At 31.8% G+C, this 27,911-nt stretch overlaps 1 protein-coding gene across 1 annotated transcript in view; it reads left to right on the top strand.

The window, feature by feature from the left end:
* The first annotated feature begins 10,517 nt into the window (after window positions 1-10,517).
* LOC114330079 (small subunit processome component 20 homolog) overlaps window positions 10,518-27,911 on the top strand; it is a 107,008-nt gene continuing 89,614 nt past the window's right edge. Inside the window, exons 1-5 of the mRNA XM_050642607.1 lie at window positions 10,518-10,653; window positions 14,561-14,847; window positions 17,774-18,107; window positions 19,981-21,189; window positions 24,288-24,569. Coding sequence (XP_050498564.1) covers window positions 10,609-10,653; window positions 14,561-14,847; window positions 17,774-18,107; window positions 19,981-21,189; window positions 24,288-24,569 — 2,157 coding nt within the window. The 5' untranslated portion in view covers window positions 10,518-10,608. The remainder of the gene's footprint in view (window positions 10,654-14,560; window positions 14,848-17,773; window positions 18,108-19,980; window positions 21,190-24,287; window positions 24,570-27,911) is intronic.

The following is a 27,911-nucleotide window of genomic DNA, read 5'->3' as shown; positions in this document are numbered from 1 at the left end:
AAAAGTTATAATGAGAAATTTAAAAAATAATACTAAAATCAAAAATCGTTGCAAGTACTTATTACATTTTGAAAAATAATATCTTATTCAAAAATAATCCTAGAATTTTTTGTAATACACCATTTTAAAGTAAACAAAATAAGCTTTTATTATTATATAATATAATATATACCTAAATGTAGAAGAAAAAAGTTATAATGAGAAATTTTAAAAATAATCGTAAAAAATGTAAAAAATAATAATTTTTTTTATATTAGGTATCATATAATATATAATATAATATTATATTATATATAATATATAATGTATTATTATATAATATATAGTATATTATATAATAATATTATTTTATTTTTATATTATATTATAAAAATCGTTAAAAGTATAAAACCTTGAAAAACCATAATCTCTTTAAAAAAAAGTCGTATAACGATACACAGTAGACCATTTTAAAGGTAATTGATTTCTATTTCTATTACGTGTACCATTGAATATACCTAAAATTACGTAGAAAAAAGTTACAGCACAATATTTGCGAAATAACAAGGACAATTGCCCAAAATTGCTGTGAGTGGCAAACTTTGAAAAATCATATTTCGAAAACTATAAATTCTAATTACCTCTACTAAACAACATTTTAAAGAAGAAATATGTAGGTTTTTTTTCTGTAAAGCAATGTCTATACCTATATCCTCGTGGACAAAAGTTATGGGACAAAAAACAAAATTTCTTTCTTTTGGGTTTCTTTGTGCTTTTTCTTTTGAATATATTTTTGTAAAAAAAAGTATCCTTGACTTTAAAAAGTGATATTTAGATAAGAAATTTAACCAGGAACAATTTTTATGTAGGTAGGTTTGTACCAAAAGTGCATGGAACTCACCCTAATGTAACCTGTGCCCAGGGACTAATTCAGCCATTTCTCAAAAACGCACCGCTTTAAATGGTAGCACTTCGCGGTTTTTTCATATTTTCGCGGTATTTTCCATTGACCATATGAAATAATAAAACCCCGTTAACGTTGTAATTCCTTTTAGCTATCTTATTTTGAATATAATCAATAGCCTACCATTTCAAGTAAACCAACTTCTTGATTTCGTTAGGTTATATTCTTATGAACGATAAAATCAATCGGATCGAATGATTCATTTCCAAATCATAGGGCTTTTCATTCACAGTCATTTGTTTCGAGCTTCTGTCATATGCCGTATAATCCGTGTATATAGGGCTTTTCATCGATTGTCATTTGTTTCGAGCTTCTGTCATATGCTGTATAATCTGTATATAATATTAATATACACGGATTATACGACATTTGACAGAAGCTCGAAACAAATGACTGTGAATGAAAAGCCCTATTAATTAATCAATAAAATGATGATATTAAAATTCTATATTAAAAAAATTGCCGTATTTTCATTGAAAAGTCCCGGATTTCAAGTATTTTTTCAGCCTTGTTCCGAATTCGCCTGCATTGGAGTTTTTTAAGTTATAAATTAAAAAAAAAATAGATGCTTTTAATATATGTTTAAAATTGCACATTTTTCCTCGACAGTAAATTTTGTTTTTTTTTGCTCTTTCATTCATCCATATTTAAAACAATGGAAAATCTAACACAAACTGATTTTATTTAATTAAGGTGTGTGTGTGTGTGTGCACGGCTTCTCCCGTTCGGTTTCAAACGCATGTAAGTCTGCAGATAGCCAATCACAACCCTGCAACTCTCCGACACTCAGTGATCATGTGACCTTGGAATTCAATCTATTGGATGGCGCGACATAGCTCGGCAAAATCACGTCATCGTAGTATCGGTAACCCCCACATACAACACACAAACTACAACCTTTGGATAATCGTTTATGGGTGCACTAAAAACCCATTACAATGGGCCTTTGGATGCGTCATAATGAGCGGCGGCTAGAACCCTATAGTATCGCAGAGCTATTCAACCAGGTATATGTTCAGTGTCGAACTGGATCTATAGCAATCAATCGTTTTTCATAAGACATAAGACAGGAAAATTTCCTTGCAATCGGGGAATTTTCACAGATTTGATTTCATTGCAGCTAAACGGCAAGAGGAGCCATTAACTGCCGAGACGAGATGAAGATGGAATGATGGAGACGAGAATCGTGTACCGGCTGGTTGTAATTCACCTGCCGGTTCAACGTACACAACAGCAGAGATGATTTTGTCCGTTAATATTACTCCGCTTCCTAAACCAAAAAGAAAAGTGTCCAATAGAGGTCACAAAGCTTCTTCCTCAACTGTTGTCACCAGTTCACGTTACAAAAATGAATTAGAGGAATTTACGAAAAAAAGAAATGTTACACAATTAAATTCTGGTTTTGACCAAGAAGAGATTCATACACCTAGCCCTTCTGGTTTTCAAGTTGGGTTGGCGAAATCATCTCTTAATAAAAGCGGACAAAAAATAGAAGATGCAATTTGTATATTCTGCGAAGGAAATTTTTCGAGGATACAAAAGGTGAGCTATGGGTGCAGTGTATCATGTGAGAAATGTGGGTCCATTGTGATTGCACAGATTGCGAAAAGACAATTAAGCACGTTTGTGATTGTTGTTGATAGTTATACAGTGTGTCGCATTTAAGATGAAGACACCCCTATATTTCGGCTATCAAAATAAATACAGATTTTAAATTTTGCAGTCATACAGGTTGATGCTTCACATTTTTTAAGATACTCAACTAAATTTCAATTAACTTTTTCCGGTATCTCTAACGCGAAGAAAAATATCGAAAATTCATCTTGTTTGCGCATTCGCAGTAGGCCGCGTTTTAAATTTAAATTTCAGTTGATCATCTTAAAAAATGTGGATCATCAACCTGTATGCACTGTGCAAAATTTAAAGTCTGTATTTATTTTGATAGCCGAAATATAGGGATATTCATCTTAAATGCGACACACTGTATGTATTATTAGTTTTAGAAACCTATTATACCTTTAATTTTTGTTGATCTTGTTATGAATCTATATCTTTTTGATGATAATGTGGATCAACTTTCAGGGGGTCAATTACCATCACTTTTTCCGACTAGCGAAAACTACACATTTTCAGAATTTTGTATTTCTTTTTGAAACTGTTTTCAGAATATTAATTTCCTTAATAAATGTAATCAATTATTATTCATCACACAATTAATCAGACGAGTTTATGTTTAATTTTTGTCGATCTACAAAAAACTCAAAGATTTACGTAGGAAAACAAAATGGGGTTTCACATATCACCTTCTCCTCTACAAATAAAATTAGTGTTACAATAAGTAGATTGATCATGAATCGATCACAGTACTTTTCAACGCATCTCATTTGTTTCGAGCCTCTGTCATATGTAGTATACATATATCTATATAAAGGTGGGAAACAGTCAATATAATGTAAAGGGCCTAGCCGGGTAAGATGGTGAAAAGTGCCCCCAACTCAATTTAAATTCCATATAGAGCACTTTTTAGCACATATAGAGGAACTCACTTTCTGAAATTTTTAGCCCCCTATGTGGTCACGTGACCCCCCTAGAGCCTAATTAGGCTTTTTATGTTTTTATTTTTTATCTCAGCCGCATCAAGAGCTAGCCAAAAACTTTATTTAAAAAAGTTGTAAGTTTCAAAAAGATCTATATGAAATTTTTTTTTTATTTTTTGGCGGGAAATTCGAATTTTTAGAGCAATTTTAAACTTTTAAATAACTCTGAAAAAAAAACTAAGACACTCGTTTTTACGAAAATCAATTATAACGTGTATTTTTACACAATCTTTCACTCTGAATTTTTTCAAATTTTTAAAATTGGTGAAACATACCTTTAAAAATAAAAAACCGCATTTTTCGGTTTTTTTTTTCGTTTTTTGATACAATTTTATACATACTTTTCAAAAAAGGTGACAACGTCACTAGAATAGGTAAAAAACTGAAAAATAATTGGGGTTTGCTTTATAAAATTGTTTTGTAACGCTATCCATTTTCAAGATACAGGGCGTTGAAGAAAACAAAATTTTACACATTTTTTACGATTTTGCTGAAACTACTGGCAACATTGTAATAAAACTTGACGTGTTTCAAGAGGTAGTTATTGTGCATGTTTTGACATACAATTAAGGATTTGATATTCATCATTGGCGCGCATAGGGGTAATGGTCTGAACTTTTTAAAGAATAAAGATAGTACGCCACTGACATATTTCAAATTAACAATCGTTTTTGAATTCCTCGTTCAATTTGTGACAAAAAATCTATCTTCTTATTTTTTCATACGACGCGCCATTTTTATTCAAAAAATAAAAGATCTTAACCCTTACAAAGCATTCGAACTTCTAGTAGTTTCTACATCTACATACAGAAACTCGTACATCCATTATAAAAATTAATTCGAATACTCTGGAAGCGTTAAGATATTTTATTTTTTGCAACAAAACGGCGCGTCGTATGAAAAAATGGGAAGATAGATTTTTTGTCAAAATTGAAACGAGGAATTCAAAAATGATTGTTAATTTGAAATATGTCAGTGGCGTACCATCTTTTTTTCTTTAAAAAGTTCAGACCATTACTCGTATGCGCGCCAATGATGAATATAAAATTCTTAATTGCATGTCAAAAAATTCAAAATAGCTACCTCTTAAAACCTGCCAAATTTTATTGCAATGTTGCCAGTAGTTTCGGCAAAATCGTAAAAAATGTGTAAAATTTTGTTTTCTTCAACGCCCTGTATCTTGAAAATGGATGGCGTTACAAAAAATTTTTATTAAGCAAACCCCAATTATTTTTCATTTTTTTTACCTATTCTAGTGACGGTGTTACCTTTTTTGAAAAATATGTATAAAATTATATCAAAAAACGAAAAAAAAAAAAAACGAAAAAATGCGGTTTTTTATTTTTAAAGGTACGTTTCACCAATTTTAAAAATCTGAAAAAATTCAGGGTGAAATATTATGCAAAAATACACATTATAATTGATTTTCGTAAAAACGAATGTCTTAGTTTTTTTTTCAGAGTTATTTAAAAGTTTAAAATTGTTCTAAAATTTCCAATTTCCCGCCAAAAATTAAAAAAATTTTTTTCATATAGATCTTTTTGAAACTTACAAGTTTTTTAAATAAAGTTTTTGGCTAGCTCTTGACGCGGCTGAGATAAAAAATAAAAACATAAAAAGCCTAATTACGCCCTAGGGGGGTCACGTGACCACCTAGGGGGCTAAAAATTTCATAAAGTGAGTTCCTCTATATGTGCTAAAAAGTGACCTATATGGAATTTAAATTGAGTTGGGGGCACTTTTCACCATCTTCCCCGGCTAGGCCCTTTATAGGTTAATATCATAGTTTCATTTCTTTTTATCTCACAACTTAATACGTTTTCCATCTTTTGTGCTATTTTGCCAGTTATTAGTGCGATCATCACTGTATTATATGAATATGTCATCAAATGAAAATATTTCAAACATCAATTCAAGAACAATATAATATAAAGGCCGCGTCCCACCATCAAATAATTTTATCAAACTGGTTTGAGCAAACCGAAAGTGACAATTAGTGACGTCACATCCTGAGTGTTCATTGTGGATAATAATGAAAAATTTTAATTTTAAATAAAGTACAAACAAGTTAGACAACTCAATACAAAAAATTTGATCAAACTAGACTGATAATGAGAGCACAGATTTTTAGAATGTCAAAAAAAAACTGCAATTGTGACGTCACTTTGACGTACTTCCGGAGTTTGCTCAAACTGTTTGATCAAATTATTTGATGGTGAGACGCGGCCTTAACTGTATAATTTTCAATAAAAACATTAATTTACTGTATTGTTTATATAATCAGCACAAGAGGTGCAAAATGAAACTGTAAATTGCTAACAATGTCTTATCGTTAGCAATTCTGCAAATAATTCCATTTTATAACACAAAACAAAAAATTGCACACATTACTTTTTACCAAATTAATAATTTATCCAATTACTTTTTACCAAAAATTAATAATTTTACCAAATTAATAATTTTACCAAATTGTGTTAATATGATATATTAATACAATTTATAAATATAATCGTGAAGAAGGATAATTTTTTCTTAATTAGAAAAATATATATTTGTGTTTATATATGTGTATGTATGTATGTGTTAATATATGTATACGTATGTGTGTGCATATATATCTAGGAGTAATATATTTTTATTATGTAAGTTAAATATATGCAGGGGCGGCTCTAGCTCACCTGCCGCCGGGGTGCAAACTCTTGTGTGCCGTCCCTTCTGGGCGATAAGTTGAAGGAGGTTACAGCCTAGAAAATAAGACTTATTTCCTATATACCGTGAAGAAGGTGAACGACATAAGGGAAGCTAGATAGGTAGAGAACTATTCTTAAAATAAACCAAACAATTTTATTTATTTAGTTATATCACAATTTAATAACATCAGATATATATTTAATTAAATGAAAAGTAAGTCACATATGTATATACATATTATGTACCAGATGTAAAAACAAATTATAAAAAATTACGTACTTATACCTATATCCGAATACATACTTATGATAATAATACACATCTTGAAATAGGTAGGTATTATTTAATGTTTGACCATATTTTTCAAAAGCTAAAATCAATTTTTCTAGATTTTCGGATAGCAAATTCTTTTATAATGTCATTAATATCTATGTCAACATCATTTTCAATGCTTATTATAGCTAGATTTGAAAGCCTTTCTTGTGTCATACTAGACCTTAAATAGTTTTTTATAATCTTTAATTTGGAAAATGATCTTTCACCCTCAGCAACAGTAACCGGTAATGTTAAATAAATACGTAAAGCAATCGACAAATTTGGAAATGTGCTAATCAAGTTATTTTTAAATAAATATCCTAAAACATCAATTGCAGAGGAGGTAGATTTTAAATAGGTCGGTAAAATTTCAATTTCATTCAGCAAATCGACTGCATTTATATCAGAATGCTTAGTTTGAAAATCTGTCAATTTATTTTGCAAATCCGCGCAATACTTTAATTTATCATTCGAATTTAAATTTTTAAAAGCATCAAGGTTGTGTAAAAACGAAAAACAGTTGTTGTGATCACTTAACAATTCGAACCTTTCATCTAATTTAGTTATGGCAGTGTCTAATAAAAAAAATTAAAAATTTACTTTAAAGTGTAACTCTGGATTTTGTATAGCGTCATCTCTTCCTTCATAATTAAACATAGGTCTTCGTTTTCTAGGTCGTACAGTGCCAACTGCTGGAAAACTAATTTCGCAGTCTAATTCTTCAGCAATAATTTTTGATTCATTAAGCATTTCTTTATAAGCTAAGTCTGTACGACATTCAGTTAAATATTTTTTTACTTCTTCTAACATTTTAGCAGCCTCTGGAAGTATCACAGTAGATTTCTGCATAATTTTGCTTACAGTATTAATTTTTAATAAAATATTATACCAAGTTACCAAGGAACAAACAAATTTGTACGACTTTATTTTTGAAATCAAAGAATATGCCAAATTTTTTGTGTCGTTATTTTTATTTGAATCACTATAAATAAAGAACAAAGCATCATAAATTTTTTCTAAATTAAAACGAAGGGCTTTCACAGCATCAATGCGGCTTTCCCATCGTGTATCGGAAAGTGATTTTAGAGTTAAAGTAGGCAGTTCTTTTTTTAAGACTTGCCAGCGCGATGTTGATGCCGAAAAAATACATATAATTCTTGGACAATGGCAAAGAAATTTGTAACTTCCAAAGAACATTTTGCAGCATCATTTACAACTAAATTAAGACTATGCGCTGCACATGGTACATAAAATGCTCTAGGATTTATATCCAAAATTTTTTTTTGTAAGCCAATTTTTTTGCCTTTCATATTGGCACCATTGTCGTAGCCTTGGCCGCGCATGTCATTAATATCAATATTTAAGCCTTCCAAAAAATTCAATAAAAACGTCATTAATCCTTGTCCAGTTGTGTCAGTAACAGAGCAAAATCCAAGAAAATGCTCTCTTATCTCAACATTTTTTGTTAAGGGGTTAAGATAAACAAATCTAAAAATTATTGTAATTTGCTCTTCATGACTTATGTCAGGTGTACAATCTAAAATTATAGAATAATATTTACAATGTTTCAGTGTGTTAACAATGGTGTTTTTGATATTTTCTCCTATTACAGTTATCAGTTCATTTTGAATGTTATGACCAAGATAATGAGGCATATTGCGGTGTTCAGCTTTTTCAATGCGATTAATGTGCTCTGCTAAAACATTGTAAAATTTTGAAACACTTTCTATTAGTTTTAAAAAGTTTCCATTATCATTTTGAAATATCTTTTCTGTATGCCCTCTAAAAGCCAAATTTTGTCTAGCCAAAAACTGAATAATGTATATAATTCTTTCAATAACTGCCATCCACCTTTTTTTTTTCACGGTCCATTTGGGCCTGATTAATCGAATCTACAGTTCTTCCTTTCATTATATTTTGTTTTAAATCAACATATTGTCTCACACTTTGAAAATGTGCTACACTTTTTTCATGTCGTTCTATATTTCTCGATAAATGACGCCAATCTTTGTAACCTATTTCATCATTAAAAGCATTTATTGCACTGCTAAATAGTTTACAGTAAAAACAAAACACAGAATCACTAGATTTAGAATAAACGAGCCAGTCCCGTATAACCGTTTCATTATTTCCTAGTTTCTTAAGAAAATACGTAGTTGAAAATGATCGATTAGAATCATCTAATGGAAATGTAAAATTTTTTATTTGTACCGGACCTATTTCAAGTAGTGAGAGCTTGACATTATCTGAAATACTTTGTGGCCAAAGGGCAGGATCTGGGCACGAACTCGAATTATTACTGATATGATCAGAAAATGCAGTAGTTGTTACCGAGGCTGCTGCGGTCGGTGTTAATGTTGCTTCCGATGCTGACGTTGCTGAAATTTCTTCCATCGGAGTATCAGTAGAAGTTTCAGTAACACCCATCATTGTATCTTCAACAGTTTTTTCGAAAACTGGATTCATATCTGAACTTGTTGATGGTCCTGGTTGAACTTTCTGAAGAAACTTGCTTATAGAACTCGTGCATTTTTTCACTTTTTCTTCTTTTTCCAGTTTCCGTTTCCGATATTGGAAACCAGAAAGTTTTTGTCTTCCATCAGCCATCTGCAATAATTTAAAAAAATAAATAAAAATACTACAACCCTCTAGCCAGACGTGAGTTTCATTAATGTACAAAAAGAATTGTTTTACAGTCCTCGTTTAATAGGTAGTAACTTTAATAACATTCTTACCTTGAGTTTGACGATGCTGTATCTCTATGGGCACTTCTGCGGTTTTTCAAAACTCACGACACTGTACTATTTAATCAAGTAAAGTTAAAATAACGTAAAGCAGGAACTCAAGAAGTCACTGGTTTAAATTCAAATTTCAGATAGAAACTAAAAATTTTTTAAGAAAACCGATTTTTATAAACTTTGAAAGGCGGTCCTTTCCCCATTAAACCAATGGGACTCCTATTTCTTTAATTGTTAAAATGTCTCCTCCCATCTAAAGGGTTCCTAATTTTCGTAGAGAGAAAATATATCAACGTCATCTATTCTACGTAAATAGATATTTAATACAAAAGATTTTTTACCATTTTTCAAAGGTTTACCGAGAAGGATTGACCTTTTTTTGGTAACAACTTCCGCTCGAACACATTTAAGATTCACAGACGCCCCCCTGTTGATTCAGTTCTAAGAAGCTTCCTAAATTGAGTATTTTCTAAAAACTTTCAGATTTGTTCACACCGAGACAGTGGCGTACACTTTAAAGTAGGCTATATAATATACAGCATATTAAGTGTAGGTAGGTACATCTTAGTAAAAAAGCGTTTGTGCATATGCGTATGTAAACATGGAACTTGTCATTCGTTATGATCCAGCTGCCGCCCCCTATAACCTGCCGCCCGGGTGCCGTGCACCCCCTCTTAAGACGCCACTGAATATATGTAAATGTTTTATACTTGTATCATATACCTATTCTAGATATGTAATATTATACTTAGATGTAAAAATTGTCTGGCTAATTGGTCTTTACCAAAGCCATCAAATTAAATAAAAAAAAAAGAACAATTATTGTCTTTAAACCAAAATATCTCGTATACTCATATACTATAGTTTCAATAAAAATGCCTACAAAAGTATTTTTTTCAGATTAAGGTTTCAATAGAAAGGATATTATTATTATCAATGTAAAGAAGATAATAATTTATCCCGCATGTGCCACGCCTATGGAATTTTCTGTTGTAGGTGTTGCCAATTGTATTAAATATTTAAAACTGGAGATATGTTTAATGGCTTCTTCAAGAGTAGATTATAAAAATATTTTAAACTTAATTTTATAAATAAAAAAGTTCAGTTCTTTAATTTTACACTATATTTCAAATATTAAAAAGATGCTTTTAGCAAAGAATACAATTATTTTGCTTTTAGGTTTATCAGTTTTGATATTTGACAGCTGGATTGCTGGATGATCGATGTCAAATCAGTGTCACTGTCACTTACCACGTGCACTGCATAAACGCAGTCCCATGTGTTTTGGAGATGTTAAATTTTGCGGTTATTAAATAAAATCAAAATGAAGAATAAATCTGTTCGGCATAAGGATGCCAATACGTTTAAGGTACGATTCATATTTAGTTGTATTTGTTAAATTATTTTGGATTTTTATACAAGTTAAGCTTGTAAGTAAATAAATATTCAATACATGTATAACCTACAAATCTAAAGAATGTAAAAAGATGTATTTAAACAATATCTTCCACGAAGTTTTTAATTTAGAGCATTAACAAAACAACCTCAACAAAAATTAAGGTTTTGTTATAATTTGCAGACATATTATGTTTTAACTATTAGGGAAATGAAAGTATCCAATGTTTACAACAAGTCTATTTAATCATTCAAGTATCAGCAGGAGTCAGAGGCGGCTCTAGCCTATGTAGCGCCCGTGCGCAGTCGATGCCCTGGCGCCCTTTGGTAGACGCGCAGTCAAAATTAATGGAATAGTTGAATAGGTATTACCTACCTAGTACTAGTACATAGAGTATTAGAAGGTATTAGGTACGCTTATAATGCAAACAAAAATCCAGATGCAAATAAGGCAATATTAAATGCATCAAAACAACCTACCCAAATCTGTTAAAAATATTTAATTAAAAAAGAACTTTTTAAAATGAACCTTTAAAAATATGATAGGCTAAAAAAGTGCTTACATGAAGCTGCATTCGAAGCGTTAGGAGAAAAATCCTCAAATAACACTCATCACCCTTGGTTTACAGATTCTTTAAAACAAAAGATGAGGGAAAAAAGAAGTATATCAAAAATGGCTCAATACCAATTGTTCAGAAGACCGAAAAACCTATGCAAGAATAAGAATGGAAACAAAAAAAGAAGTGATTAAAACCAAAGAATATATGTGACTGAAGAAATGTCAAGAAATAGACACTCTTATGGGAGGAAAAAAAAGCGGAGAAGCTTGGAGAACAATATCAAATACAAGACAAATCGTACAAGACAGATGCCAGATATCCCTTATAAATATAAACGAGTGGGAAACATACTTTAAAAACCTATTGCAAGAGAATAGACAGGAATATGTAAGGCAAACTATCATCGCCCCAAACAACCTGGAATGAAAAAACTGGAACAACTAGAAGATATAACAATTGAAGAACTAGAACTAACGTTAAGAGAAATGAAAAACGATAAAGCTCCTGGTCCCGAAGGTATTCCAATTGAACTCACCAAGCACAGCACGACACAAGCAAAAGAAATTTTAGTTGAAATATTCAACTCATGCCTTTCAGGCAATAGTGGCCTGCCCTCTGAGTGGAAAAAGTCCATAACTACCCCTACATACAAAAAGGGTGGTAGAAAAAATTGTAGTAATTACAAAGGCATTAGTGTGACCAGCTCAGTTGGAAGACAGTACGGACGTATAATAAAGAAACGGATAGAAAAGGAGTCGCAAGATTCCGGAGATCAAAGTGGATTTAGGGCAGGAAGATCATGCACAGATAACATTTTCTGCATAAGGCAACTACTAGAAAAACGTTCTGCTAGAAATCTGAAAGCTCACATGGTATTTGTAGACTTAAAAAGAGCATACGATACCGTTCCCAGAGAAAAAAATGTGTAAGGTATTACAAATAACCACTTTAAATAGAAAATAGATCCAAACAATAAAAGATCTCTATGCTAATGCAACAACAGGAATTGGAACGGAACTTTCAAATACCTTTAAAACTTCGAAAGACCCTTTACAGGGATGCTGTCTGTCATCCACTTTATTTAAAATTTACCTTACAAATGTGTTAAAATATTGGACTAGGAAATGCCACACAATGGGCATACCAGTAGGAGATTCTGATTTGTATACGTTGATATTTGCTGACGACCAAGTTGTGATTGCTGCTGATAAAGAAGACGCCAGTTACATGATTAGAAAATTGAAAGAGGAGTACCGAAAGTGGGGTTTGGAAATGAGCATTGAGAAAACTAAATACCTTGTAGTCGGAGGTGATACTGAAGACTTAGAATTAGAAGGGGAATACATAAAAGGATGTGATGAATTTAAATATCTAGGTTCTATTTTTGACAAAAACTCCACATGCGATCAAGATATAGAATATCGAATAAGTCAAGAAAGAAAAGCTATAAAACAGCTGATTGGCATTTGGTGGAGTAAAGGATTGCAAAATCAGACAAAGAAAAGAATCTACCAAACTATCATGGAAGGAATTGTCCTGTACAACTCGGAAGTGTGGGAAGTAAAAGACCAACAAAATAAAAGACTTCAAGCTTTAGGAATGGACGGCAATCTTTAATCTGGACGGGCGAGCGGCAATCTATAAATCGCGCTTAAGTGTCAATGTAATTTTTCATTAATCGTTTTAAAGCATATTTTATGTTGAAACAAAGTAAAGGTCCCGCTCTTTGGCGCTCGGCGCCCCCCAACATCCCAGCGCCCGTGTGCACCGCACAACCTGCACAATAGGTAAAGCCGCCTCTGGCAGGAGTAGGTATATGAAATGTAGAAATTGTCATACTTAATATCAATATGTATTAAACCTTTGATTTGTAACATTTTGCTGAGCATTTAATATTTGAATATTGAATGAAATAATAATTTTATGGGTACCTATAAACTATAGATCCTTGTTTCTGAACCTTTTTTCTGCCATGTCCCCTTAGCCTTTCTAAAATTGTTGTACACCCCCCATTAATTTATTCCTTAATTTTGTTCTTCACAAAATAGCTTGAAGAGAAGCTCACATTTGGCATTAGTTTTAATAGCATTAACACACTTTATTACTGAATGCAGTACTTCATTTAGAACTGGTAAGATGTTGTTACCTACCAAGTTTTCCCTAGGGATACCACAATGCACAATAATCATTTCTGGATTTGCATCTTTCATCAATTCTAAGCAGCCATTTTTCTTACCCACCATATTACGAGCACCACCTGCAGCACAAGATATATTTTTTATTGGTAGGTATATCGTTGACATCAAGCCATTTTTTTGCTTATTAGTATATCTTTGGAGGTAGTGGTGCTTTCTAATCTTATATTGAACAAGAATTTTTCAATTAACTGACCTTTGTCAGTATATCTTACATTAAGTGTCAATGCTGCCTCACTGTCTCTCAAAGTTGATTAATCAATTTTCACTGACAAATTTCTTGTTTCAGCTTTTCAACAAGTTGTTTTTCAATATTTTCAATAACCTTGTCTATTCTTCTGCTAACAGTACTGTTACGGAGTTACATAGCTTTTACATATTTGTTATATTTTTCAAGAACCATTTCAAGAAATGCTGATATTGATGGTGTTATTAAATTCTCCCCTATAGTATGATTTTTCCTTTTTAAATGATTAATAAAGAAATTTGATAACTAGCCTTAAGAAAATTTGTTATCTTTTCCAAATTTTAAATTTACTTGATGACGCCCATACTAACCTAATAATTATTATTTACCACAATTATTTAAGAATTTGTTTTCTTCGTTAAATTTGGTACAGAGACCTAACATTGCATTTAAATGGCCAATAACTAAAGGGTCAAACTCATTTCTAGTCCATTTTTAATCAAATTGCCCCTGTGTGGGCCGTGAGCCCCATGTTGGGAAACACTGCTGTAGATCATAGATTTTTACTAAATTTGTAGTCAGCCGATGACAGCAGAGAAGTCAATGTTTGAGAAACATTTTTATTTATTAAGAACAGCTAAAAAATTATTTACTACTGAAATATAATAGAAAAATCAATATTTTATAAGCCTCGTTCCACATTGAACAGTAATTTTTTTCATACTCACATTTTTTACCTTTAATTAATTAATAAAATTTAATATTTTATTAAATTTTACTTGTAATTAATGGTATAGAGAAGGAAATTCTTCCTAGTGGTTTTTTAATTAATTAATTTTAAATTGTCTTCTCAAAAACTGACTTGTGTGCTTCCATCTGCCGAACACACATATTAATATTTACACTTCCACAAAATGTTTAATTTTCGATTTTTTTTAGTTTTTGCCTTTTTCTGAAAGAATATCTAATATTGACATTGATATTTTCCATAAAGTCCCCCATGAATATGATTCACAAGATGAAGAAAATGAAACATTTTTTCAACAAACAATTACAAAATGGACTGTTATGAATTTGAGTCAAGGATATGAAAAGTTTCAACGAGATATACGGTCCTATGATTATATTACCCTTCCACAACTATTGTTGGTTAAAGACCATCTAATCCAAACTATGTTGAAGTATGTTAAAGAAGGAGATCCATTGTATATGCAACCACTTTTAGAGTAAGTACCATGTATTAACATGCACTATTTACTGATTGAGGATTGATGATAATATGGTTTTTGTTACATCCCTAACAATAAATCAATAGCTATTTTAAGGTACTAAATAGTAAAAATTACAAAAAACAATTTAATTCCTTAAACATCCAAGAATGACCTAAAATATTTTAGCGAAATTCAAAACTACTTCAGAGCTGTATAACTTTAGCACACATGTTCACAACTGCTATTTGCACGCTGTCTGTGTGTATTTTTTTTCTCCAAAATACGGACACAATCTTGGCTTTAAAACAAACATTGCTTGTGATTGTGGAGACAAAACTGTAAATTCATTGCCTTTTGTAACTAATGGTTATGAAATAATTCGGCCTATAGTATTTTTATGATCAAATGGCTTGGTGTAGGCATAGGCAGAAATGGATTAGATTTATTTTGTTCATTAATGGAATTGACCTTTAACTTTGGTAAAAGTACTTGTGTGCAGAATGCTTCACCAGTTGTTAAATGGATCTGGTGAATATCTCTTGTCCTTCACACAAGACAGGAACCAGCTTCTTTAGTGGTTGATAATGTAGACTCTGATAATCTTTGACGAGTCGATGCAAGGGTAAATCGGTGTTGAAATGATTAATAAACATGTGGGATAATTATTTTATTATTTAACACAATCACTATTTACAATCACTGTACAATATAATTATTATTGAGTTGACTACAAAAACATACATACATTAGTTATGTAGAATTTAGAGTAAAGTGAACTGAGATTTAAGAGTCAAGTGTGTTAGTAATAAGGAGCGAGAGAAGTAATTCTCGTGAATAACCGTGTAATCTGTAATAAGAAGATCAGAGCCGCGAGAATATGTTCTGAGTTGAGCGAAAAACGTGACCGATTCACTTGGAGGCTGACTAATAACTAATAACTGGCTGAGAATCTGAACCAAAACTGAGAACATAACAATTCTTCTTTCTTTCGGCTTTTGTAACAAGAAGGGAAATCAATTTATCAAACTCATATGCGTATCTAATTTAAGTTTTAGGCCGGTCATCCATTGGAAGCGTAGTCGCGCGACTCGTAGGTAGCGCGTATATGTCTGTGTATGTGCGATCATGCGAGTGAGCGACTGGTATCATCCACTGCAGACGACTGTATACTACTTAGTTCGCGACTGTCATCATCAAAAGAAAGTGTATTTTTGTGAATATCGTAAAATATACATAGAAAGCATAGTTTGAAAGGAATAATTTATTACACAAATACGTATGTTATTTATTAACAACTTTAAAAAGGTTTGTACCTTTGTACAATGGCCTTCCCTTTAACGGGAATCGACTCTTCCATATATTGTTGGCGATTCAAATTTACACGAAATATTTACTATACTTTATCAGTATTTAATTACATTTTTCACCAAATTGAAAAAAAACATTAGGTAATTTGTTAATAAAAATAATTTAAAGATTTATATAACTTTATATTTACTTGGTTTAGATGTAAGACATTTATTATTGTAAAAATTTCAAATAAAAATTCTTTAGAAAGTTTGTTAATCCTAAAACTATAAGAAGTATACACTTCTGTTGGCACTCGCAAGTGCCACGCTCTATTTTTTTTATTTTTCGTTTACATTGTAATTATATTTTATAAAATAATAATATTAAAAACTCTTATCACTAGCACCTACTTCTTCTGCAACTTTCGACCACAATTTCCTTTGAACATCACGTGAATGATATCTTGTGTCTTTCACGTTTTGTCCCACAACGGAGACTTTTCATAAACGGCACTAATCAGTTTTTCGTTATCAGTTTCCATATCGAAAATAACACAATTATTGAAAATTAATACAATATCAAAAATACACCTGCACAGATATTTATTGCAAACCATTGTAGCATCAACATGCGATTACCAGCGACTAATCCCATTCTAGAGGGATCAGTCGCCAGTCGCTTGTGGTCGGCCAAGCCCGGTCGCTCAGAGTCGTTTGCAGTGGACGTTGTTTACTTACATTTTATTTGTTAGGATTAGTCGCTTCTATACGGGCGTATACGCGCTACCTTCGAGTCGCGCGACTACGCTTCCAATGGACGACCGGCCTTAGAATAAACAAAACCCCCTAATGCGGTTCGGTACCACAAAGGCCTTTATTAATTTTGGGAAACATAAATGCAACAGCGAAACAACTTGATTTTACAATTTCAACTATAACGGTGGACACATGGTGAGATTAGGATATAAAACTGTTTTTATTTCGGCTGAAACCTGTGAGAAATAAGATCTTAGAATCGAATGTTTTCATAGCACAACGCTCCTTGTATCAAAGACTCAAAAAGGGGCCAATGAAAATGCAATATTTTCTCGGATTTAGTTTGTTGGAAGCTACAAAATAGGAGATGTGTTCATTTTGAAATATTAAGTCAAAGATGCAATGAATTATGTATCGAGATTGTATAAGCAGAAATTATAATTATCGATATGTTAGAAAATTTTCTAACAACTTGTTATGCTCTTTTGAAAAATGTTAAAATAGCTTCAAATACTGTTGCTGATATTTGTTTAAAAAAGCTAGTGAGAAAGAGAAAATCAAAACTCCAAAATAGGGATTGCCCAAAGACGAGTTAGTGGTATCTGGAGATGGGACTTAGTCCAAACGTGGTTTTAGCTCCTTAGTTGGCGTTTCTACAGTAATTAAAAAATATTCATTGAAAAAATTGATTTTCATTTGTAACTTCAAAGCGCTGTAACTTTTTTTATGTGCACATTTGTACTAAGGTAAGTTAGGTTCAACCAACCTATTTTTGGTCCCAGAATATGTGATTTAATTTATGACCTTCCTTTTTTTTACACCCTGTATAAATGTCCAGTGTTCAAATCTTGTTAATAATTAATATTTTGAATATGAATTATAATCTTTGATTTTAGGTTAATTGTAGCATTGGCCAGAGACCTTCAGAAAGAGTTTCATCAATATTTCCCAGAAGTTTTGGAAACCCTCATTAATTTAATGAACACAAAAAACACAGAACAACTTGAATGGATATTCACATGTTTGGCATACTTGTTCAAATTTCTCTGGAGACCCTTAGTCAAAGATATAAATTCAGTGTTTAATTCACTTCTTCCTTTGCTGTCTGATAGCAAACCAGAATATATAAATAACTTTGCTGCAGAAAGTTTTGCTTTTGTCGCCAGGAAGGTGAAGGATAAGAAAACGTTTTTGAATCTTCTTTTGAAGACTGTTAAAAGTCAACCTGATGTAAGTATTAGCTTCTTTGTTATAAGTAGTAAACAGTTGACCAGTTGTTATCGTAAAACATTTCAAAATTATTAAGTAAACAAATTCACAAGTTCACATTTTATTTTCATAATTTCAAAAAGGTATATCTTATAATACCATTGTACATAGCATAAATTATAAAAATAATTAACAATTAAATCTATTAATGACATTAAAATGTTTAACCATGATGCTGTTGACCAGATAATATCAGATTTGTACATAGCTGTTGATCTCAAAATTTAAGTATTTAGCATACTTTGTATGTAACAAAATTCCACAATTTCTCTTCAGTACATTGAAATGCAGAATGTATATGGCCAGGATGAGCTAAAATATATTCTGAACGTGAGGCCTCATTTTTTTCAGATTAGATCACCAGATCCATTATTTGCTGTTAAGAAGAAAATTTAATTTTTTGTCAAATAAATTTTGTGTTTTCTGTTGTTTTTGTATTTTTTTATATAAGTATAAAGAACACTGTTGTTTCGTCTCATAATTTTGTATATAATTTTAATGATTTTTAATACCCTATTTCATCTTTAACAATATCCCTAAGCGCGTCACAGGGTTCATTCTAAGAAAATTCTCCATATCGAGAATATTCTCCGATTGTTCATTCTCGAGAATTTTCCAACACTACCCCTGGATGGGCAAACCGGGCAGGTACCCAGGTGGCAAATTTTAGAAGACTGTCAATTTTTGCAATTGACTTGATCTACTGGTGAGGCAGGGGGCGTGGTTACCGATCTTGCCCAGAGCGGCAAAATCTCTAGATCTGGGCGTGCCACTATCACTATCTTTTTCGTTTCCCACATCACTATAATCAGTAATAAATTCTACATCCCATTGCTCAAGATCATTCTCCTTATCACTTTCATAAACTATATGTTTTATTTCCGCCATTTTAGGGTAATATACACGAAATAAAAATGAAAATGTAAACGTCTTGAAACAAATGTATATTCGTGCGTCAATTGTTACGCGTCCACCTGTAGTGTTAGGGAATAGGGAACTTGCACATTTTTTTTATTACAGAATTTATTGTTCAGTTTTGTTTAAAAATGGGATTTCCAAAATTTCACTCTTCAAACACTCATAATAACTTAGAAGTACAAATTTAAAATCTTCTGTGTATTTAAACCATTTCAAACGACCTAAAAAGCGCACGAACACTTGTGACGTCACATCATTATATTTTATAATGACATTTACCGTATGTCATTGTAATAATATAATATAAGTCTTAACAAAAACACTCAAATATTCGTCAGAAATAGCAACTATCACAATATTTATAAAACTGAGTGTCATAACGAATGCCAAACCTAACGAATTAATGGCGAGGACATGACGTCACGACCAATAAGGGCGCGTTTTGGGCTGCCTGCTATAATTTGAATTTTCCCTCGATTTTAATCGTCTTTAGGGCCAAACGAAAAACAAAAAAACTTTTTTTATATATATGTTTTAAATTATGTTCTGTTGTGATTTATAACATTTTTTTCGAATTTAAAATTTTATAAGTTCCCTATTGGAGCAACGCAAGCTCATTCGCACAGAGGCAAAGCATGCGCACATTACTGCAAGAAAAACACCACGCATACATGTTCAATTCCAATGACGAGTCAGACTCGTTATCTGTAACTTTGGTTATTCATATCAATGACGAGTCTTACTCGTCAAATGTACCCAAGCGCTAATATTATTTTTTTTAATCACATAAAACGTAAAAAAATGATTTTTGGGAAGCGAGGACATTTTTGCCTATCTTAACGACGGGTACCTTTTTTCTACAATCTCTTATCAACGTAAACATAAAAGCTCATTTTTTAATGTGTATTATTTTTAGGGAGTTCCAGGATGTGGAAAGTTATTATTTCAAGTAATTTGTGGAGTCGATGGCCAATTTCATAGCTGTGCAGAGAGTATTTTGCCTTTTCTGCTTGATTCACTAATTTCTGAAGGTCCTTCCCAGACCATTCTCTTCGAAGTGTTGGAAAACTTTATCGCGAATTTAGTAAACAATATAAAACCACAAAAAGGAGACTTAGTTTGGTCAACATACATAACTACCCTGAAATCATTAATTGAGAAATACAGTTCTAACCCCAATGAGACTGTTATTAATAATACAAACTATGTATTGAAGTTGATAGGCCACACAGTTGAGTATAAAAGTGCAAAGTTTGTACAGAAACCTGCTCCATTGATTGACATTCTCTTGGAGCTACTCAACACGTTTAATCAGTCTGAAGAAACGGTACTATTAATTTGCCAGATCAGTATTTTACTTCTCACATCGAACAATTTAAAGCTATCTCAAGAACAGGCCTCTATTTTAACAAGAAGATTACTCTCAACGTCACACAAAAAAGTATTTTTATCCTTTGTAGACAACATCAAAACGTCTTCTTCATTTGAAGCGCTAATTCTACCGAATTTTCTGCGTTACTGTGCTAAAAACGCGTTAGACGCGGAGTCCTTTCATCTGTTGGTAAAAATAGTGATGCACAAGTCTTCATCGAGTGTAAATGGAATAAATTTACTCAACCATGTGAAATATAACTTGGATTTTAAAGAATCTAATGAGTCTATTGCAGAAATTCTGATCAATAAAATTAAGGAAAGTAGTAAAGCTTTACTATCAGGAGATGTCGATGACTATTATTGTAGTTTAGTGTGTTTGCCCCATATTTCCCCTAAAATAAACGAAGACATGTTTTCGCTTTTGGAAGAAATGATTAAAGTGCTTCTGAAGAGTCATGATGATGATCTTCCTAAACCAGATATAAAAAAGTCTTTGTTCTTGATAAATATTACTTTGGAATGTTTGATGCATCTAGGTATTGATCATAAAAGACTGTTTAAACTGTTCGAGGCACATCTTTTTGAACACTTGTTGAACCTCGCCGGAAAGCTGGAGTACATTAGTAGTTTACAAAGTCTAGATTTAGTGGTTACTTATTTAGGAAGAGAAGATCCCGATTGTCTTTCTATGAGTTTGCTCTTGAAGCTAAATGAGGGTTTAAAAAATAATTTTAATTCTCCATTTCACGAGGTAAGTAAAGATTTTTTGGTATTCACAAACCATACCCTGTTTTTAAACTAGGAGGAGTAAACCTAAAAAATACAGAATCACACCCAAGAATGTCACTAAAAAATCACCAGATTTTTTTTTTCGGTTGATCATGTCGGCCTTCGACGGTGATCCATAAATATTATACTAAGTAATACGTCGCTAAAGAATTCAAAAATACTGTTTATTATATAAATGCGGATTAAAAACATAAAACTTAAAAGAATAACGTAGAAATCACAAAAAAATCGCCGATGTAACTATATTAACCTATGAATTTTAAATGCCAATAATCTCAAAATTCATAAATGTCAATAGTGTCACAATTTCATAATTTAGTGGTACTCCACGTTAAAAAACGAAGTATACCTTTTATAGAAATATATTTAATTTTGAAACTCACTATATGCTGTGAGCTCGTACGTAGAGAGAAGTCTGTAAACGTTTACCGGAAATTTGACATAAATGTCAAAGTGATTAATTTAAAATTAAACTTAAAAACATTAATTATAAAAAATATTAGTTGGTCAAAGCTGTGGTATATATTTTTACCTTAAATATACTTACGTTTTAAATACTGAATTTAAGTTTTTTTAATGTGTTTAAGTTTTTAATATGTAATTATAAATTAATCAATTAATCTTAGCGCCATCTACACGATAACTGTGAAAGTATCCGAAGTAAGAAATTAATATTTCATCAATAGAACGTCAAAATGATTAGCTAAATCTTAAAAAAATCGATTACAATTTAATTACTTTATTGCGTTGTAAATATTAAGCGATAACAATTAAATAATCAATTTAAAAATTACCGGTGAAAGTTGAATTAGTAATCCGCTAGGAGCGACATTAGCGAAGCTCAGAGCTTATAGCCAGCTAATTAAATATTAAGAAGTCATTATAAAATAATAAAGTTTGTGCAATTCACTTTCCTATAATATAAATTGATTTCAAATTGAAAAAATGATTATTATTATTGAAAAATTTCCAAATACCATTAATAAAGGGTAGAAAATGAAGGTTTTTCCATAATCCTTTTCAGGTATATATTAAAGCCACTTAGTACCTTTAAAATTTAGCCAGGAAATCTTTTTAATACACAAAAACACTACACAAAATTTCAGCATAATTTCAAATTTTCAGCAAAAGCTTTCAAATAAAATTCGAATAATTGAAATCCATTGAATATGAGAGCCTAGGGAATTTTTTAAATAACTGTACAATTTTTACGCTAATAAATAAATAGAATAACTTTTCCCATGCTTCACGATTAGTTTTCAAACAAGTTAAATCAACAAATAAAGTGAAACGTACATCGTTTGTGTAGTATAGGGCTTTTCATTCAGTCATTTGTTTCGAGCTTCTGTCATAAATATGTCGTATAATTCGTGTATATTAATATTATACGCAGATTATACAACATATGACAGAAGCTCGAAACAAATGACAATCGATGAAAAGCCCTATTGATACGTACTCTCAGAGTGTCAGTGGTAATAATTAGGAAATGGCTATTATCCCGTGAACGTATTTTACAAAGTTATTTTATGGAAGTGTTTAACCTTTTTTCACTATTGAGGAGATTGATGTACTCAACATTCAACAGCTTGAACACCATACTATTATAGAGATAAATATAGAATGGTAATAAATAAATTAAAAAAAAGTCACAACAAAAAGTTACTATTGTTAAGAAGATTTAATATTACCTAAGGTTGAGAAATACAAAACTATTGAGTGAATTACATAAAAAAACCGTTAATATTTTTAATATATCGCACCTTTGGAAAAACAGTGATACAAATGCAAATTTTTCACAAATTGAGTTAGCAACACTACGATATTAATCATACTATAGTCCGTCCTACCTTGACTTTACATTATAGAGAACAGGCAATACAGTCCTTATGAGAGTTTTTAGCGCGGTGATACCGAATTTATTAAAAAGAATTTGTAATCGAACATTAGCGAGAATAAATTAAAACTGTTTAAGAAAGGCAATCTACAATTTTAGAATTCATATGCGTAATAACTATAGTAGGGTAAGGAAAGGTATATTGGTGATACAAGTAATTTGGTGATCATTTTTAATCAGATTACCACACAGTTCCCTATGCAAGCACATTCATGACACAGTGCTAGTAAGTTGTTACGAGTGTAAACATTTCTTACTGAATGTGAGATCATCATAAATACCGCTACAACTCTTCGTGAGTCTTTGCCGCGTTTACTATTGCCTTCCAGTCGGTCCTGTGCCACTAATTCCCATTGTCGTACTCCCATTTTCTCTAGATGTTCTTTGACTGCATCTTTCCACCTTTTTCTAGGCCGCCCTACAGACCTTCTTCCATCTGGCCTTTCCCAGAACACATTGTTTATAAGGCGATTGTCGTTACTACGTATCACATGCCCTGCCCATCTGAGTCTATTAGCCTTTATATATCTCACTAGATTTTCTTTTCCGAATAGAGACTCTAGCTCGTTATTGTATCTGCGCCTCCATTCGTTTGTCACGCTATCTCTGCAAGGGCCATATATCATTCGAAGGATTTTACGTTCCCACACCAGCAATTTATTTACTTCTCTTAAGGTTACATATTTATTGGAATAATTGCTGTATTCTTTATATAACTTTATAAAACCACTCAATAAACTAATTATCAATAAAAAAAGCTGCATTAAATTCGTGATTTAGCCAATTTAAGTTAAATTCCTTAAATTGCGGTTGTTTCACCAAATTTTCTAATCACTATCACCAATATACTTTTACCGTGTCACCAACTTACATAACGTAAGTTTGTATGTCAATTTGCCATTTACTATCATTATTATTCATTCGTGCTAACGTCACTGTCACTTAAAATCATAAACGTCAAAATTCAAAGTAAACAAGATATCAGAGACATGCCATATTGTTTATCCTTGTTTAACTTATTGTGATTTCTTTGGACAATCGGCTTAATTTTGCGATACTAGTTTCTGTGAGTAAAAAAGAGACCTATTATAAAAAGTAATTCGTGAATAATTTCATGCATGGGAAAAGTTAGAGTGGAAGAACTATAATAATATATTTTTTAGGTACGACTTTTGACTGCACATGTATACACCGCTTTCGAGCATTTACCAGATTTCAAATTAAAACATAGTACAGATCCGGAGGCACACACTGAAGAATGGAAAGTGTTCAGTCTGATGTACAACGTGGAATCGATAGAAGCTCATGTGCACACCTACAGAGATCAACTGCAGAGTTTAGAAAGGTTAACTTTCGATAAACCTCAAATGTTGATGTGTAAGCAGACTGAGTTTTCTACGCTACCACTTCGGTATCTCTGTGGAACGTTATTTATAAATTTTCAGGTAAATTTATTTTTATATATCACTGCCTTGTAGGGGTAAAAACGTAGCGTAGTGACGAGGTTCCAGTCTGGCGATATCACTGGATGTAGGCGATGTTATTTGAATTGGTGCGTACATAGTGAAGCGATGAGTGTCTCGTATAATGTTGCTTTCTGCACATACGATGACATCTATATAACATATGAGGCCATCAGAAGGGGAATATGGATATGTACGTTTAATCTAGAACCCGCTGGTTTCTCCCTTTCGAATTGAGTTTTCATATTTCATAGCAAGAAGACTGTATTAAGCTCTATTTAAAAGAAGTAAAATAGATCAAAGACTAGCATATATACATTTAATTCTAAAGTCATTAATATCTACAATGTTAAATGTGACGTAACAAACGAGACAAAAACCTGAATCTAAGGTTAAGAATAATTTATATACAAAGCGACAAAGTCTTTGACAAAAACCTGAATCTAAGGTTAAGAATAATTTATATACAAAGCGACAAAGTCTTTGAACAATAAATAAAAACAAATGTATTTATTTATTTTATTGAATAAAGCAGGGGTCACCAATTAGATTTCCCGAGGGTCCGTTTCGAAAACCTATGGCACTTCCGGGGTCCGAAGTTAACACTACCTGTCTGGTTCCAATTCGGTAAACAAATCAGAAGGGTGCAGTGCGAAATTTTTAGGCAGAAATTGTTTTTAACAGTTTTTTAATAAATCCAAAACATCACCTTTTTTTGCTCCCGAAAATATGTTTTTAGCGTTTTTGGGTCATCTTAAACAAATAAGATTTCCTGTCATTTTTCTCAAAACTTGATAGATTTCAAGTTTTAAGCGATTTATACACTGAAAAATGTGAAAATAAGCATTTTCGAAGTTTGAAAATTTATGTGTATATTATTATTTTTGCAGTTGTCAAGTGCCTAAATTGAAGTTTAAACATTCAATTTCAAGATTCTGATGAGTTTTCGGGGTTTATTTCAATTTCGACCATTTGTTTTTATTGGCGTATTTAATTAGCACATTGGCAATAATTAATTGACTAAATAAATAAATCATTAAGAAAAAAATATGTTAATAATAAGTTATAAAATTTTAATAAATGTGGTGTATTTGTTGGGCATTTTTTGCATAAGTGCGTATAATATGTATAATAAGTGCGACAGAGACGCACCATAAATTGCAATGTGCGGCGACTTAAAAGTCGAGTGTCGCATAATTATTAACAATTAGAGAACAACGGTCTATATTGAAGTAAGTCCCGATTACTCGTTAGAATCTTGAAATTGAATTTATAAATTTCAATTTAGGCTCTTGGCAACCTGAAAACTAATAATTTACATATGAGTTTTCAAACCTCGAATATGCGTAGGTATTTTCACATTTTTCAGATTTTAAATCGCTTATAACTTGAAAAACACCAACTTTTGAAAAAATGACAGAGACCTTTTTTTTAAATACAATTTTCGGGACTAAAAGGTAATTTTGAATTTGTATAAAAAGATTGTTTTGCCCGGCATCCCGGGCCCCTTCTGATTTGTTTAAGGGGACATTTTTGAACAGGAATCCACAAAAAAAGGAATTAGAAAATTTGTCATTATTTACAAAATTAAATTATCAGTGAGAAAAATGACATTATTTATTATATACAACCTGTTTGAAGTTTGGAGTGAGTTTGGTGCAACTGATTCTCATTGGGGAGTTGAGATATTCATCTGTTAGCTGAGATCTGTACCGATTTTTAATAAAGTTCATTCTTGATAAAGCGGCTTCGCACACATAAGTTGAATCAAACATAATGTACAATTTCATGGCCAAATATTTTCAAAATTGCCAAACGCTATATTCTGAATTTACCGACGCGACGGTCCGCACAAAAGTAGCTCACGGTCCGGATGCGGACCGCGGTCCGCTAATTGGTGACCCCTGGAATAAAGTAACCATAAACTAGGCTGGGAAATTTGAATACGAAACTCATTATATAGATATTTTTATCGAAAGAAAACTTATCTAGGGGTGAATCATACGGTAGCACAGTATGCAGCAAAATAAACAGTACTGAAATGAATATTGAAATGTCTATGATTATTTAGTATACATGATAACGTGTGATCCAAAATTATTGTCACTATAGGTGGCTCTGAACGACAGAGATATCTATACAGTGCATGTCTATTATTAATTCAGATATACTTTCCAGTTTACGTCAACTTTGACAGATACTTGTCAATGTACGTACGTCAACTTAAAAAAACACTAATTGAACATAAAAAATAGCAGAGGAAGCAAAATTTTAACTTTATACGAATTAAAAGGTCTTGAGATTGGGATCTTTTCAACGTGTTTTCAATCTTTATTCTTTGTTTGGAAAAGTTATCATAACACCACTGAATATAGCCGCAGTTGGCCGTGACATCACACCCCGGCGGTCTTTCAGATTAAAACAAGACATACGTAATTTTTTGCAAGGATAGCTTTGATCCCAATAATTGTGGATCGCTCGTTATTATAGCCTTGCAAACATTATTCACGACGACTTACCCGATATAACAGATGTTTAAGGTGTCCTATGGCACGAAAAAATCTTTAATTCTAGTCTGCAATTCCGGAATGTCAGACGGTGAATCGGTCGGCCACCTTCAGCATTCCTCATACGTACGCATTAGGTGGCGTTAGGTCTAGTGAGTGGCAATCTCCCAAAATGATCGCGCAGTATTCGAAGACACTCCCTGGTAGGGATGGCAAAAAAATTACACATCGATATATCGTATCATATGATATATCGAATGAAGATATCAATATACGATATATATCAGAAAAAATATATGGGTATATGCAAAATATCGATATATTCTTATATAATTAAATAAAATAAAAGAACTACTAAAATTAACTACTAAAAAAGTTAATTATAAAAAATAACAAAAGGATGAGGTTTTCTTCAAAATTTAAAAGTAAAGATGCACTTACGTATAAAATCACTGTAATATTTTTGATACATACAAAAGAGGAGAATAATTATTTTTCTACTAATAAAGAGAAAGTCGTAGATAAAGTGTAGTATTCTACTCGCATGTAATGACATATATGTATTAATCACTCTTATGAATTACGACATGTAACTATTACTCAATCTGTAAACATATTGCAAGGTAGGTGTGAAGTTACATACCTGTACATTCTTAGTTTTATCTTCATTAGCCACTGCATTGTTTTTCGATGGTTGGTCTTCACTTATGTTCGTATTCTCGCTGTATTTTCTTTGGTTTGCTTGATTGAAAGCTCCACTATGTTTTTGTTTTAAATGGGCGTATAAATTGGAGGTACTGATGTTTTTAAAACTTTT

This window comes from Diabrotica virgifera, chromosome 2 (assembly GCF_917563875.1).
Source record: "Diabrotica virgifera virgifera chromosome 2, PGI_DIABVI_V3a".
Taxonomy (NCBI): Eukaryota; Metazoa; Arthropoda; class Insecta; order Coleoptera; family Chrysomelidae; genus Diabrotica; species Diabrotica virgifera.
The sequence above is the reverse complement of the archived record's forward strand: the minus strand, read 5'-3'. Positions and strand labels throughout refer to the sequence as shown.